Genomic DNA, 16,469 nt, shown 5'->3' with positions numbered 1-16,469 from the left:
TAAACTGAATCTGTTTTCTTTTCCCAACTCCAGTCATTTAGACTGGAAATCCGTTAGCTATGGCACCAATCCCTCCGAATTCTCGCGATGAGCGACCCCAAGTAAATTTGCGAGGATTTCTCCTCGAAACGCTGCACGAAGCTAAACGCCCAATCACCGAAAGACGCGCTCTACCTCCTTCTGACCTTGATATGGCACACGGACTGGTTGCTGCCGCCGCCTCCTCCTCCCCGATGGAGGTTTCCCGTGTTCTCACAGCCCGGGCCGAAGATAATACCAAGTTCCATCCTGGGGAGGGCGCAGTGGATCCTGGCAACATTAACATGCAGGGTCTTCTTGCGCTGTTTGCGATCATCGGGGCCGCTTTCGTTCTAGCGGCTATATGGTTCTTTTTCTGGGCGAAGAATGGTGGGTTCGTGTGGCGCGAGGGGGATTGGGAGGAATATAAGTCTACCGTATTACGTCGGAAAGATTCGAACGGCCGCACGCTCACAAATGCTTCGAAGAGCACGGATCTAGGTGGTGGTAGTATTGTGGGGAGAGGCTATCGTGATTATGACGACCATACGACGACGGTGGATACGGAAACTGTAGCAACGGGCGAGAAACTGAGCCGAGGAAAGAGGCTGAAAGAGACTGCAAAACAGAAATTACTAAGAAGACACAAAGACGAGCAATGGGAAGGAAGTCATGACGAAGACATGCGTGCGTATCGCCATGAAAAGCCAGCGAGAGTAGGAGGGATGAATCGCGAGCCGGAAGGCACGTATCATAGCTCAGAGTATACCGGCACGCTTGGGCAAAGGAGTGAATGGACTCAGAGCGAAATGGGTGAGACCCATGGGGAGACTGCAACACGTTACGATGCAGAGACCCGCTACGATATACCCGATACCGACAGGGCACCAAATAGAAATGTATCGGGCTTCTCGTTCACTGCTGGGGAGAAAGATACCATTAGCCACATAACGGAAGAACACCAGCTTCGTGACTCGATGCACCGCCGGGATAGCCGTCGACAGAGCCGCTCCAGAAATTCCCAGCGTCCACGTGGCCCACGACCCAGCACGGGTGCGCATTCACGACACACTAGCCCCCGTAAACGCGATCGGTCCGCGATACCGGGTGGGTACACCACACCATTGGACATGTCATCGATCAGTGCATCGGAATACGTGTACGATCAGCTCGAAGGCTGCGATGCGGGTGTTAAGACGTACCATCGTCCCATCCCGGGTTTAAGCAAGGGATATAGACGCGCAGGAAGTGGCAGGGGAGGGCGGAGAGATAGTTTGAGTGACAGTGAAGGGGATGATTATGATAGTCGATTGTCTTGAGAGGCGAATGTCAGCTTACACGGATGGGGTGGCTATTTGGCAAATATGGTAATTTGGCTTGCTTTGCGATTTATTTGGCATCGAACATATCTTCTTTTGGTCTGGCATCATGTGGACGATGGATGAGTTAGGAAGAACGACTGGTTCGGATGCGGCTCCCGAGTGGCGTATCGGTGACTACTGTATATGTATGGAGTATTTCGAACCATGGGTCAATTTCATGCAAGACATACATACTTTGCAGGTCTTCGCTTTCCTGGGACACAAAAATGTGATGTATTCGATTTGTCTTGGAACATTTCTTTGGTCGCGGCTGATAATGCCAGCGGCTCACTCCATAGCAGAAATGGGGAGGATTTGTAAACTGTAGATCCACTAGTCCCAATACATTTACATCAGAATATACATTTATCTGAATCCACAGTTGTTTGGAAGTTTAAAAATATATATGTTCTGAATTCAGAAATGTAGCTTCTGATCCTCAACATAGAAATCAGGAAATGTTGAAACCCCTGATCAATGAATATATCTAGAAACATTCAGGATACCTTTTTGGGTTTATAAATGTGAAGAGAAACCATTATAGTATAGTTACCTGAGCAGACACTGGAGAGAGAAATTGAATTTTAACTAATGCACAATACTACATACATCAAACTGCCTAATTCATCTATAAAAAGAAAATGCTTCAAGTACAGTTGAGAAAGATAGTTAGCAGAGCAGAATTTAGTTTAAGTCTTTTGAAATCTTTGCTGACAGATATAGTATAAAGACTTGGTTTGCAGATTGCAGGTAGACTGATTATATAAATCTTATTCTAATTCATCTGCAAAATCAGCAAATCCAGTACTCTCTCATGCTGAATTTTATAAGCAGAGAACATGGCAAAAAAAATCCTCCAGCAGCTGCTCTGGTTGTGAGTGAATATATATCTTATTTGCTTAATCTTGATATCTGATGCACAAGTATACTTAACCAGATTATCAAGTTTCAATGTAGTGTAATGCATATCTTTATTGAATATAAAGATTAGCTTTTGAAATAATTAAATTAGGATTGAATCTCTGTCAAGTATATATTAATATTCTCAATCACTGCTGTATGAAAGTCAGAGCTTTTGCAAAAAGAAATGCATAACTAGTAGTTTGAAAAGCCACACACTTTGTAAATCAAGCAATTCCATAACTTTATGGCTAGCTGGTAGTCAGCAGTAGGCATTAATTAAGATATAAAAGGGGGTGGTAGCATATAAATCATCAGCTTCATCAGCATTCTCATTATCATCTTGTTACTTATTATGTTCTAATCACATGAGGTCTTACATGAGAATCAGACATTCATAATGAAGTTGCTTCATCTGACTGATGATATAGAGTTCCAATTCCATAAGAATCTCATCAAGAGTTAAGAATATAGTGCATTTGAAGCTCTTATGAATCAGTAAAATTTTTTCAACATTATACTTGTTGATTCACTGCACAAATACTTTATATTCATAGTATTTATTCTCTCCAATCAGTATATTGCAGTTATTTGGCACAGCATACTTCTTTGCCTGGTTGGTATAGTGTACTCCAATATATATGTTTGGTCAGTATTTCAAAATATGTAACATCTTACCTGCTTTCAGAGCAATACTGACAGTATTGATTAAAATATTCTCTGTCAGAGATGTAATAATCTGATTGAACATTGGTGAATTCTGTTATGATCTCAGCATTTATACTGCCCAGCTAGCCAACTGTAGTATTTTGGCAGTCATGATAGTAACATCTATTACTTTCTGAAGCATAGTTTGAGCATTGGCAACCACACTTTTAAGTTTATTGTACCTAATAAATATCTGAGAAGTCAATAGTGAATTGCTTCTTGCAATAGTATTAAAGATTTTAGCAAGCAACAAATATAGAATATCAGAATTAATTAACTGTTCATTAAAGAAGTTATAGAGAGTCTGCTGAACAACAGTCTGAATTCAGTCAGACTTTAGAGTAAAGTAAAGTATAATTGAGATTATAATTAAAGCTCAAGCATGTTTCTGAATTTAATAGAACTTCAGATGAGTAATTAAGGACTGCAGTCAGATCCAGTATCTCTAAAATAGAAATCTCTGTAGAGTTTGACAGTATTTCTTCTGCCTCTCAGATGTTAATATATATAATATCAATAATATATGTGTAATTTTGGACAGGCCTGAAAATTCACTATAAAGGGGGTCAGAGAGGAAAAATGTCATCAGATTCAGTGTCAGACAGATTTTCAAAATCAGAAGACTTTTCTTAGCTAATTTATAGATCTTCCACAGTGCTTCTTGCTCCCAAACAGTTCACTTCATCTTATTTTCAGCCTGCAAATTGAGTAACTGGTAATGATATCAGCCACATTTCATCAAGTCAAAATTTATATTGAATCTCTTTATATCAGAGGTAGTACAGCTTCAACAGAAGACTGTTGCAGTAGAGCATTTAATTCCAGTATTATTATTTTGCTGCAGCATGTTATCAAGATAAGTAATACAAGAAGCAATAACTCTGACAGTTTCTTCATTAGTTATTATAATATTAAATTCTCTTTCAACTGCTTGTAAATCAGGAGCCAACATCTTCACAACATCAGGAAAATTTGTAGTATAAGGCTCAAGAGTAATTATATATATATTGTTTTATTATTTTCTTTTGGAATCATTAAGTCCTGCAGAGATTATATAGAAGTCAGTTATATTTCAGTACATGTTCCAATATAGACTAAATCCATCAATGAACAGCTGGAAGAGAATAAATATAGTTCTCTTGATAGAGTTGTCTGAGCAAAGCATCTTGATCAGTATATCTCTCTCATATGTCACAATTTCCAGTTCACTCTGGAGCAGAGTGCTAAGTCAGAGCTCTTGTACAGATGATATATCACAAATTATATTCATCACTCACTATACAAAGAGCCTATTTGTTTCTGAGGATTTGTAGCTACACAATTTATTAAAAATGTAGTCAAGATAGATATTCAGTCAGGCTAGAATATTATCTTCATGTATAATGTGAGTTTTCTGATCTTCCAGTAAGAGCAGCTCATTCAGGCAAAGCAAAGATCTCAGAAAATGAATTCTTTTATCAAAGCTGTTGGCAGTAATAGTATACTGGACAATAAGAATAATTTCATCAGATTTTGTGCAGGCCAGTCTCCAGTCCCAACCCACAAATTGAATTCTTCCAATATGAATTTCTTGTTTATTCTAAGTGCATCTACATGCAGCATTGTTGCATCTGAAACAAACAAAATCAGAAGAAAAGACTGGTGTTTTATTAGAGTATTATACAAAGTCATCCAACAAACATCTAATAGAGCTTCCCCAGCTTCATGATTACCATAATTCAGTCAGGTTGTTAACTAGGTCAGCTATATCAATATGTATCTTCTTGCAAAATACAGAAGATCTTGCCAGTAATAACAAAAGAGCCACAGAATCCTGAAAGAATAAATTAGATGTGAGAGATGTCTGTATTAGTCACTTCTCAGCAGGTGAAAGAGTTGACATTTTCAATGGAACAGCCAGTATGAATGCCCATTAGATGGAAAGCATAGAAAATTGAGCTCTGCATTTCTTCTTCAGCATGCTCAGCCCCAATAGTAGAGATCTTAGTGCACTAATATCTTTGGGAATCTGTAAGACTTCCTGCAGTGTCTTATAGTATCAGCAAGATATTCCTGATTTTTCACACTATAATTTTAAAATAAGTATGAAGTGGTCCAGTATTTCATCAGGCTCTACACACATATGGACTAGGACCTTCAACAGATCATTTATTGTAGTCAGAATGTAGGTTTCAGCTGGCTGATTGTCCAATGAATTCTCTAGTTGTAAATGAAAATCAGAATCTTCATTGCCAACCAGATGTACTGAATGTAATATAGTCTGTAACCAGGGTTCAGATTCAGGCTCTTTATACTGTTGTGATTCATTGTTATCAACTGATTTCATAAGTAGAGCTGTCACTGCTTCTTGTATAATCTCCTGCATTCTGATATCTTCTGGTTTAGAATGAGTGTCAGATAGAGTATCAGACAGAGTATCAGAGATATCTGAAAGACTTGCTGCATTCTGTATATAGTAATTAGAATGATACAGACTGATAGAGAATTTAAGATCTTATATTTAACTCTGACTTCTCAGTTTGATTGTTCAGCTGAATATCAGATTCCACTGAAGATAAAACACAATTACAATCTTGCAATTCCTATAATAAATAGGCATGCTGTCTGTGCCTTCAAAACTGCAAGACTGGGAATGGTAAATAAAGTCATCTTCTCCAAAATATATAGTTCTGTATGCACCTTATATATCTCAGATATTGCACATTTGCTCAAGATTTATATATTAGTTTCCACAGTGATTGAGTTTCAAGTTGCAGAAATAGTGAGAGTTGCTGCAGAATTTCTTTGAGATAAAGTATATAGAAATTAGAAAGAAAATTGCTGTTCAATTGAGGAATCAGATATATTATAGCAAAGTTGAATATTAGAGCAGCTGCAAAATATGCCAACTGTGCTGCAGATCAACTATAATATCCCAATTATCTAGACCTGTAATTAGCTCTAAGAGATGCAAGATCAGTAATAATCTGCATTCTTCTGGATGATCAGTCTATTTTAAAGAAATCAATCACTTAGTGATGTTGAATTTTAGAATGTAGGGGAATATGAATACAAATTCAAATAGCAACTTGAGCAGTTGAATGCACTTCAAGTCAACTATATAATAGATAGCAAACCTCTCCAAAATTCAAGCATTCACTCTTATTTATTCTCACTTCACTCTGAACCACAGTAATCTGATAGCCAAAATATCAGAGATATAGAGCATGCCAGCACCAAAAAAGATAGCTTACACATTTTCATGGCCTCAACCACACAGTACATCAAAGACTCAAGAGGCATTATTCAGTTTAAATACAAGTACCTGAACTAAAGCATTCTCTGATTATACAGAGATTGAAAAGCAGATTCAAGTAGTGGAGCACAAGATACAAAATCAGGTGCAATGAGCCTATATATCAATATTAAATACTGACTCAATTTCAGATACTGTCCAGAAAATGCTGAGTCTTGAGAACTGAAAAGTCAGGAACAACTTATATTTTTATGAAGTTTTCAGGCACATATCAGATCTCTGTAAAGATTGAAAATATAAGATCTTGAGTAGCTTGAAGATCAGAACAATATTTCTAAACTTCTAGTTATAGTATAAACTAATCTTATTTGCAGGATCATGTCAGAGAATATATTAAACTCAGCTTGACTGAGAATTCTAATTTCAGACTTTATAAAATAACTAATTAACAAAAGCTGATCAGCTATTTTGCTCAATTATTCAAGTGAAACTAATTCTGTAAAGTCTTTTACTAAATCAAGCTGTGTGTCAATTTTGAGAAGTCAGCTCCACAAGAGAAATGATATTTTGAACATAAGTCAATAGTAAATCTTAATTACCATGATTTCTGCTCTGACAGTTATGACAATAGAGATGTATGCAAATTTAGCAGCATATATAAAGCTGTATCTTGATGACAACAGTTCAAAACAGGACACATCCATCTTATTAATCTACACCTGAGATTCTGTACTCAAGCTCTGGGACTGCTTGACACAGAAACCAGAACTGAGAGATATTAATTCAGACAACTTCATCTAATAGAAGATCTGACCAAGAAAGTCAAAGACTGTTTATATTGAGACTTTGCCAGAAATTCTGGATGCAGTCCAGTTGACATCTAGTATGCCACTCAGAGAACTTAATTTATATCCAGCTCAGGCAGTGCAAGCCTGCAGAAGCCAGAGAATGATAATTCAGATAAGAAGAATTGAAATTCTTTGCAGAATATTACAGAGAATTATTTTAAGACTACAATAAATCAGTCTGTTTATTCAAAGAGATCTGCACCAGCCACAACTGGTTGCAAGCTCTAAAAGAGATGCAGATTCTAGTTGAATACATGAAAAAATATCTTTTCAAGTCAAAATTAGTTGTTAGTTTGTGCTTCAAAATAGATTTCAGAGTTTGATATCTAGACTTCAATGCAATGCTCTGTTATATCAATGCTTGCAAGAGCTGAATTTTGCTATATTCAATATATATCTCTTTATCATTCACTATAATCAGCCATAGAAGCTCTAAGCAAAATGAGTTAGCACTTAGTAATGTATAAATAGATACATCCCAATTAGGAAATTCAAAACAATCAAGCAGACATACTAGATATAATAATCTCTTTTCATACAAAATCTCTCTCTTCTTCTCTTCTTTTCTTTTTTTCCTTCTCTTGAGCTCATTATATTTCTTGTTATTTCTTCCTCTCTATTCCAATATTAAGGTAAGTGGTGGATTTCAAATGAAATAAGGAACTGCAGTAAACTGAAGAATAATATATGCAGAAATATCAAAAAATGACTCTGCAAACATATAAATTAGCAGCAGCTTAGAATGAGCACTCTCTAATATTTACAAAGAAGAAGTCAGGGTGAAAGCTCTCAGCTGTTAAAGAAGAGCTTACTATAGATAATATACTCTGTGATTACTGTTTAATGTTTGTATATACAGCACATATTAATAAGTCTTGTTCATACAAGCAAGAAATTGCCAAGACCTGTATTAATTATGCAGAAGATAAAAAAGCCTGTGCTTCTGTTTCTTTAGAGATACAGAAGAAAGTGGCAGCATTACTGTCTGATTATAATAATTTTCTCAGACTTAAAAACACAATACTCTGAGAAGAACTGAAAATCAGCATGACAGAACAGACTACTGGTCTCAGTAAAATACTTATTAAAATAATATTTCTGTTAGTTCAAACTGATAACTCTCCCCTTTCTCTTCTTTTAATACTGAAGTTGGTGCTGCTACTTTAGCAGCATTAAAAAAGCTTGTATCTATTCAAGCTGAACAAAAAAAGCTTGCAGAGTATACATTCTACTCTGTCAAGATAGATTGAACTGATTGAAGATTATACATTCAACTTATACTAATGCAGTTATATATATAGAATATCAAAAAAATCTTGACTGATATCTGCCAGAACTTAAAGTTCAATTATTTATCTTCTGCAGTTAGTATACTTGATATAATGTCAGGATGAATTAAACTGACTTTAATATTTAATGACAGAAAAAGTAAAAGACAGAAGAAATCATTTGTAAATTAGCAGTTAAGATAAACTAATTTACTACTGTTCTGCTCTCTGCTGTATCTGCTTCTCTTTCTCTCTCTCTCACTCTGATTATATCTTCTTTCTTTATTCAGTCACAGTCAAATTTATCTGCATCAGGCCTGTCTCCAACTGGAGACAGTGGAGCTGATTTGCTCAAAAGTATGATCAAGTGATCTAAATAAACTCATTCTGATGATTCTTCTGCACTCACTTTATGCTCTGTCCCTGAATCAGAGACTCCAACCAGTAAGAAGGCTTCTGAAATTTAAAAAAAAAAAAAAATTCATTATAATTTAGATTGTGCAGGTGGTTCTGTAAATACTTAGTAGTTAATTTCTAGCAATTAAAAAGCTTCTGAATTGGGTTCAAAACCCTCAATTAGTGCATCATACATTCCAAATTCTATATGTTTTGGACCCTTTATACATGCATTGTAAATATATGGTGGATCTACAGTTTCAAGCTTGCGATCTGTGGCTCAACGGGTTGTGTTGGATAAACATTTTCCGATGGTTGCCCGAAAAGCTCATTTTTCCGGTATGGCTCTGACCTTATGTCACGTGGCTGTGCCAAGGCGGCAGCCCCAACTCACCGCGCAAACCTTGACGGCTAGCCTGTGGAGCGTTCCGAAAGTGGTCAAGTTTACCCCCACCCGGCCGCAGCTTGGTCTTGGGGTCCCCGTGCTCTGTACGGAGTACGGAGGTGTGGAACAAAAGTTCCCGGAAACTCTATTTTGTTACAACGTATTGCAGTTACCTGCTGCCCCACCAAATTTTGGTGGGGCAGCAGGTATCTCCTATTATTCAACAAACAGCCTGGCTCCCACCTTTTTCCAAATCTCTCCAAATTCAAAACATCAAATCTGCCCACCATGCCTTCCAGAGAAATCTCTCTCCATGATAAGCTTGTTACGCGAATTCAAGCTCTTGCTTTGATCTCTTATGGAATTTCTATCTTAGATGTTTCTCATACCCTCCAGATTCCTCCTTCTACCCTCTATGACATTCAAAAGCGAGCAAAAGACCGTGGCTTTGATCCCAAGAATGACCCTCGAATTTCTCTCAGTTATGTGGAAGATGCTCCTAGATCAGGCCGGCCAAAGGAAATAAGCACCAAAGAAGCTGGAATCATTGCCTCTGTGACTAAGAGCCGCTCAGGAAGGGAGAAATCTACTGAGATTCTGGCATTTGAAGCTGGTATATCCCATTCAAGTGTTTTGCGAATTCTTAAGAAACATGGCTTTGTTATTGCCAAACCAACTTGGAAACCAGGTCTAACTGAATCTGCAAGGAAAAAAAGGCTCAGATTCTGCCTTGCCCATAAGAACTGGACCCTAGAGGACTGGAAAAATGTTGTCTGGACTGATGAAACTTCTGTGGTTCTTGGGCATAGAAGAGGAGCAGTTCGTGTATGGAGAAGATCCTCAGAAGCTTATGATCCTACCTGTATACGCCGGCGATGGAAGAAGTCCTCAGATTTCATGTTTTGGGGCTGCTTTACGTACGAGAAGAAGGGACCCTGCCATATTTGGGAACCAGAGACTGCAGCAGCCAAACGTCAAGCTCAAAAGGAACTGGATGCCTTGAATATTGACCGTGAGATAAAGGCAAGAGAGGAATGGGAGCTTGTCAATGGGATTCACCGCCTACGAATTCGCCCAAACCGTGGAAGAAAGCCAACTTTCAAATTCACTGTGAAAACTGGCAAGCTTGTTCGACGAGGCAAGGGGGGAGTTGATTGGTATAGGTATCAGAAGGTGTTAAGATTCTATCATCTTACTATTGAATTCTCTAGCTAATCTGATACTTCTTTCATTCCAGGAGGTCCTTCTTGCCAAATTATTCCCTTTCGTCAAGGAATGCCTTGAATCCCGACCCAATACTGTTGTTCTAGAAGATGGAGCTCCAGCACATACCCATTTTTACCAACAAGAGCTCTACAATATACACAAGATCAACCGCTTACTTTGGCCTGGCAATTCACCAGATTTGAATATGATTGAGCCTGCCTGGATGTGGCTCAAGCGACGTACAACTGCTAAAGGTGCCCCACGAGAATCTAAGACTGCTGAACATGAATGGAAGAAAGCCTGGGAAGAGCTGCCGCAAGCAAAGATTCAACAGTGGATTGAGCGGATTCCACATCATATTCAAGAGGTTATATGCTTGGAAGGGGGTAATGAGTATAGAGAGGGTGGTTATAAGGCGCCTCGCGTATGGAAGGGTCAACGGCTTAAGGGAAAGCTCTCTCAACGGCAGGATCTTGGGGCGGATTCTTGGGCAGCTGGTCTAGAGACTTTGGAAGCTGCTGAAGCTCTAGCTGCTCTATATAATTTGGGTAGAGAGGATCCTTGGGAGGATTTGGAACAGGATTCAGATGAGAGTAACTAGTCAATTTCAGGGGTACTTTGAGTTTCCTAGCAAATTTGGTGGGGTAGTAGGTATTTGTAAAACAGTATTGTCTGTATAAGCTTTCCGGGAACTTTTGTTCCACACCTCCGTACTCCGTAGTTTCCTCATGTCGATGGAAAAGAGGGCAAAGGGAGGTCGCCAGATGGAGGGCGTCTATCAGGACTGCATCTTGCATCTACAGCTACGCGGCTGATTGGTGGCTTTGCGTTGCACAGCAAACTTGATTCCCGCGGGGTGGTCCGTGGGCGAATGACTTGCATAAGACGGAGGGTCTCGTCCTGGTAACGGTTGTCTTAAAACGGTACCGTTATTACGCTGACATGCACGGCGTATCGACGAATCGATGGCACAGGACAGTGCAGAGCATACATATATGCATACTTGGATATATTTGGCTCCCCCCATAGTTCATCTCTTAGCATCGAATCTCGCTTGAAACTGGTGCTTGCGACGCTACTGAATAGGGGAAAAAAAGGAACTTGGCGGTCTCTACCAGTGATGGTGGTGTGATCGCGACGGTGGCTTGTAAAAGTAATATTAATCAACACGGAATACGCACAACCAACAAAGGAGGCCCAAACTCCCTGAACTTGGCAAAAGAGAACCACCGCAGCATGAAAGGCTTTAAGACCACCCATCCTGCGTAGACGTTCAAGACTGGCGGTCAATACGGAGTACCCCGGGGATGCGATCCAAATTGATTCTTTTTACAGATTTCATGCACCACGTCATCCGTTTGGGTGGAAATAAACGCCCCATCAAGTAGTTATTGTTGGCCTACCTCGACCCCCACAGTCGCTCAGGGATCTGTATGCCTAACAGGACCCTTTTGATGGCAGGGTATGTCGTATTTTGGAGGTGATGGTGTGGAGGGCCGTCGCAATCACAAGGAAACAGCATCTCGCCATCGCATCCGAAGATTGGTTAGGGAGCTGGCCCAGTAGGATTTCTCGGAAGCAGGGGATAAATAACTGCGTTTGATTTCTGGGATTGGATAGTAGGGGAACCCCTCCCACCCAAATAGTAATCGATATTCGGGTGAAACTGAAACGTGTCGGTATACCTGCTCGTACCCAGCGTTACTCAAATTCCAAGGCGCATCCACCCACATACACACACTCTCTGTCGGGCTTGATAAACGAAATTAATTTGCGACGGCATGCAAGGTCTCCAGCAAGTCGACACTCAATGTGTCGTGCCTGAACTCCACATAAGGAAATGCGTGCAAAGGCCAAACGTGTTCCAGCCTAAAGTTGCCTTGTGGGGAGCACAGCGATTGGCAGGAATGCCAGCAAAATTCTCTGTAAAATCATCCGAGTAGGGAAATCTATTCTCCTTGGTCTATTGGTTTGAAAACACCGATCTTTCCTTCCTCCCCGGTATAATTCCCAGTAAAATACACCCTTAAGCACCGAGTTTGAAATGTAGAAACCAGTTTTCGTGTCAAGGTCAAAAGTATCAAAACGAAGATATTGAGCTGTTGTCTGGGTTGCCAGAAGTAATATTGATAGCATTGGCTTCCTCTTCAACAGCCAGCATGGCACTAGGACTGTTATTGTTCAACGATTTGTCCACTAAGGAACCCGTGGGGCAGTCGAAATCGCATATTCGCATCGCAGTGGGTAGTACCGGTTCATCTTTTGGCGTACAAGGATCGGAATTGGGTCCATTGGGAGAGAGCATATCAAGGATTATATCGTTATCAATTGGAGCCGCAGATTTAAAAAGGTAGGAGTCTGGGGTTCCAATATTCACTGACAATTTTGCCCAACTATAACTATCGTTTGCGTGATGAGGCTCGTACACCGGAAATTCTATTGGTTCTGGGGATGATCTGAGCCGGTCAAGCGGTGATTCAAAGAGCTGATGGAGGAGCCATTTATCAATGAACTCTGTCATGCTGATTTTTGCCTCTGCAGATGTTTGTAGGCCCGGGTTCTCCTCAAAGAAAGAAGGCCTTCTTCTGGTCCATTGAAGATTGGGAATATCTTCCATCACTTCAAGTGGATCCAACAAGGTTGATTCTTGAGGGTTGTCAAGCAGGCCAAGTGCATCACACTGTGCCTTCAATTGCTGGACATCATTGTCTACAGCAGTAAGATCATCAAGTATCTCCTCTTCATATTTTGCAAAATTTTGTAGCAATTCCAGAAGGTTAGAGTCCTGCACAGCCATTCCATATTTGTGTTTTGTGGCTTGATCTTCCTGTGCCATATCATATTCAGCACGTAGGTTCCAAAGCTCCTCTTTCAGTAAGTTCATATCGCCTATCCGGGAATAGTACTGGATGACTAGTGGGTGGTATATCTCTGCAAAGTTTGGAGCATTATTCTTGGCTGATTTCTCAGAACCACTGAATAAACCTTTGTCCCCTTCTCTGTCTCCTGCTTTCCTTAGAGCCTTGATAACTTCTTCAAGCTCAAATTCTTCCCTGTCCAACTGGTCTTCCAATTGATTATAGTCATCCTCAAAAGAAGAGTATTCATTTCGGGCATCTTGATACTGTTCAAAAAGTGTAAGAAGTGCTGGATCTAGTCTTGCAGGGTTGTCTCTATGATCAATAAGTAGCTGGTTCATTTTATTCATAAATCCTGCTTCCAGATCAATAACGCCATTGCGTTTACATCTCAGTTCCCTGCGGCGCTCACGGGCTAGCATACGAGTTGCGGCGACATTGTCTTGTTTTGCAATGAACCTTTGCAAATGGGTATGTAGCCCCCCATCTGTCTTGGGAGTGGGTGACCTTGGAACATGCTCAAAAAGAGGTATAGGCTCGATTTCTGGGGATGGAATCTCTGGAAAAGTCTGCGGTAGTTGGATCGATTCTGTCTTTTCAGAGGCAAACAAGAACTCCACGTTATAGTCAATCTCAACACTTCGGAAACTGGGTATGGAGAGAGACCGCCGGTACAAATTGACGTTGGCTGGATGGAATTCGCTAATCAGAGAGCCCGTATGCTTCAGATAAGTTAACATAGACATACAAACTCATCAGAGCCTTCATTTGTACATACGCTATCATCAGCTATAGACAATGCCCTAGCCTGAGCCATCGTCAACAGTATAAGGATGAAATCATGTCAATAATGTGGCACACAAAAAGGTAGATAGAGGTTGTCAGTGCCATATTTTGGAAGGTATTGAAAGCACAACGTGGTCACCTGTAAAAACAGCTCTTCTGCCAATGCATAAATTACCAGAGTTACACTACCGATACATGTACACGCTAGTACTGTAAGGTGTTTGTAACATAATATCAGATGGAGTGTCCGTCTGCGGCACATGAAAGCTTGCCCTGCATGGGGTCTGGTGATGAACCGGTGTGCTTGAAACTGACTTGGATAAGGCACACAAACTCGAAGCTTATTAGTACTGTGAAGCACGAATTAGGTATTCTTATGACCTCCGAGGTGTTCTCCTCCCCAGCTCCAATTGTGAGCCAACCGACCAACAGTGAAATTTTCAAGGGATGGATGGAAGCGTTCACGGTTGGATATCTTCTGCCTTGTTGCATCGCAAGTTGTGAATGAACGGTGAGGCCCGACGCAGCTCGCAGATCAGCCTTGCAGAACACTGTCTGTATTGGACAGGTAGATAAGTCTCAGAGTCAAGTAACGCCCATCTCGCAAGAGAGATGATGAATTCGCTGAGAATCCATGGAGTTCCCGGATTCGTACTGCGACCCCTGCGCCCATGATTGGAAAACTGGCTCCTGATATTGCCAACCGCAGTATGGCATTAAAACGTGGACCAACGTGTGAGAAGCCACTAGAGAACCAAACATGGGATGGAGCCCACGTTAAGGAGCCGCAGACCAGGCCCTCCGGGACGTATAAAAAGATGAAGCGTCGCGGCAGGTTCCCAACAGGAAGTAGAAAAATGCTTTCATTAGGAATTATCCAGGACTTGTGATTCACTAAAGTGTTCAACCTGTTTTCTCACTCAAGATTGGCTCACTGCCTGAATTCCGCGATGCCTCGAAACCAGTCAGCTCAGAACGCTGAACGTTGGCGAGATCAAGGTAAGAAGATATGAAATCCCTCCGGAAAAGGTTTGCTAAAAGTTCCCGAAAACCTCTCGTAGGGCGCCAAAGTTATCCTGAGCAGCACCGGTTGCGACCTCAAAATGAAAATCAGTATCAAAGGTAGGGCAACAAAGACCATGACCATGCCACCAAATGCTAAGACAGTGCAGAACTCATGAAGACGGACTGGCGCCAGGTTTGCCCTTGCATACAAGACCTCGATACTCTAACCCGGCGTACGATGGTCCCAATGCTGCCGCCATAGCCCCAGTAGGGCAACCCCGGTAAGTGCCATGTTTTTCCAAGTCCTCATACATCGAAATACAGGGACGGGGTTTATCCTCAAGTCTGAACCGCTTCCCTGGTAAGTTGTGCTTCCAATGAACGGCAAATTAAGATATTGCAGGCATGGGATTGTTCGGTTGGACCTACACGCAGATCAACCGACCTCAAACTTCCCTTCCCAGCACAATGGTGGTGGTGCAATACATGCCAACATGCCACCGGCGCGGAATAAAAGTATCCGCCAAGGACATTCACACGAGGATCAAGACTTGTTAGATCCGGGTCGGTATCCCTTTGAGATATGTTGGAACTGAATCTGACAAGCGACAAGATTTCCGTGTCCCAGACAAGCCAGATAGTTTTTTCCTACACGGTAGAGTATTACTCCCGGCTCAGATATCCCCGATGATTATTCCAGACGGGGGCGTTAACTTTACAATTAGGTCTTCAAGGTTTTTTGGCATGAAACCGCTAGTTCCACTAGTGATACGGCGTCTTCGCATTCAACAATCGTGTCGAAACACGGCGAAAGAGCCCACTGCTCTGCTCGCCGTATGATTGTAGTGAAACAAGGGAAAGGTTTCTGCTTATGCGTGTAAGGACACCCCCGAACTCTTTGAATTTAGAGACAAACCTAACTGGTTGGATGAAGAGCGATCACCACCTACAGGCGCAGAGGATTGCAGAAGCCGGGAATCGAAATCGGTGCGCATGCGGTGATTCATATGAAAGATACCGACCCGGAGAAGATGAATATAAAATATTACGATCTTGCGAAACAGCCATTGGCCGTTGAGCCGGCCTCCATGACCGAAAAACTGCTTCCATCTTCTGTCGTGCATGTTGGAAAAATTCACACCGTTGAATTCAACCAGAAGGTCAAAGAAGTTGGTGTCCTCACCGGCGAGTCGAGGAAAAGGCTGAGGGGGTATATAAATGACAGTCTGAACTTAGATGCTCTAGAACATGATAAGAAGTAGCCGCATCTCGGGCTTGTTATACGTTCGCGCTTTTGAGTCGTAGTCGGTTTCTCAAAAGAACTCGGTTTACGCCGCATACGAATCAACAGGTATTGTGTTTTGTCGAGACACTAGTCTCTATGTAGTTAGTCTCCAGCTTAGCGGCTCGGATCTTCTTTGATCTGATGCAGAGTTTTTCATCTTGCTTCTCATCCCACAATCCTTTGGATGAGAGGGGAGTAAGAGCACACACA

At 41.0% G+C, this 16,469-nt stretch overlaps 3 protein-coding genes across 3 annotated transcripts; 2 read left to right on the top strand and 1 right to left on the bottom strand.

Moving 5' to 3' along the window:
• Window positions 1–59: 59 nt before the first annotated feature.
• On the top strand, window positions 60–1,337 carry D8B26_000277 (uncharacterized protein; the record flags this gene model as incomplete). The annotated part of the gene is made up of 1 exon (XM_003067531.2): window positions 60–1,337. The coding sequence occupies one exon, from the start codon at window positions 60–62 to the stop codon at window positions 1,335–1,337; it is 1,278 nt and encodes a 425-aa protein (XP_003067577.1).
• Window positions 1,338–12,405: 11,068 nt separating this feature from the next.
• D8B26_000276 (uncharacterized protein) lies at window positions 12,406–14,000 on the bottom strand (the record flags this gene model as incomplete). Its single annotated transcript, XM_003067532.2, has 2 exons — window positions 12,406–13,905; window positions 13,962–14,000. 2 exons carry the CDS (start codon window positions 13,998–14,000, stop codon window positions 12,406–12,408), a joined length of 1,539 nt encoding a protein of 512 aa, XP_003067578.2.
• A 919-nt stretch (window positions 14,001–14,919) lies between these two features.
• Window positions 14,920–16,236, top strand: D8B26_000275 (uncharacterized protein; the record flags this gene model as incomplete). The annotated part of the gene is made up of 7 exons (XM_066123177.1): window positions 14,920–14,968; window positions 15,031–15,091; window positions 15,142–15,255; window positions 15,378–15,538; window positions 15,588–15,634; window positions 15,700–15,851; window positions 15,909–16,236. The coding sequence occupies 7 exons, from the start codon at window positions 14,920–14,922 to the stop codon at window positions 16,234–16,236; spliced, it is 912 nt and encodes a 303-aa protein (XP_065979251.1).
• Between the last annotated feature and the right edge of the window lie 233 nt (window positions 16,237–16,469).

Source organism: Coccidioides posadasii, chromosome 1 (assembly GCF_018416015.2).
Source record: "Coccidioides posadasii str. Silveira chromosome 1, complete sequence".
Taxonomy (NCBI): Eukaryota; Fungi; Ascomycota; class Eurotiomycetes; order Onygenales; family Onygenaceae; genus Coccidioides; species Coccidioides posadasii.
Note: the sequence above shows the minus strand (reverse complement) of the source record. Positions and strands in the feature narration are given on the sequence as shown.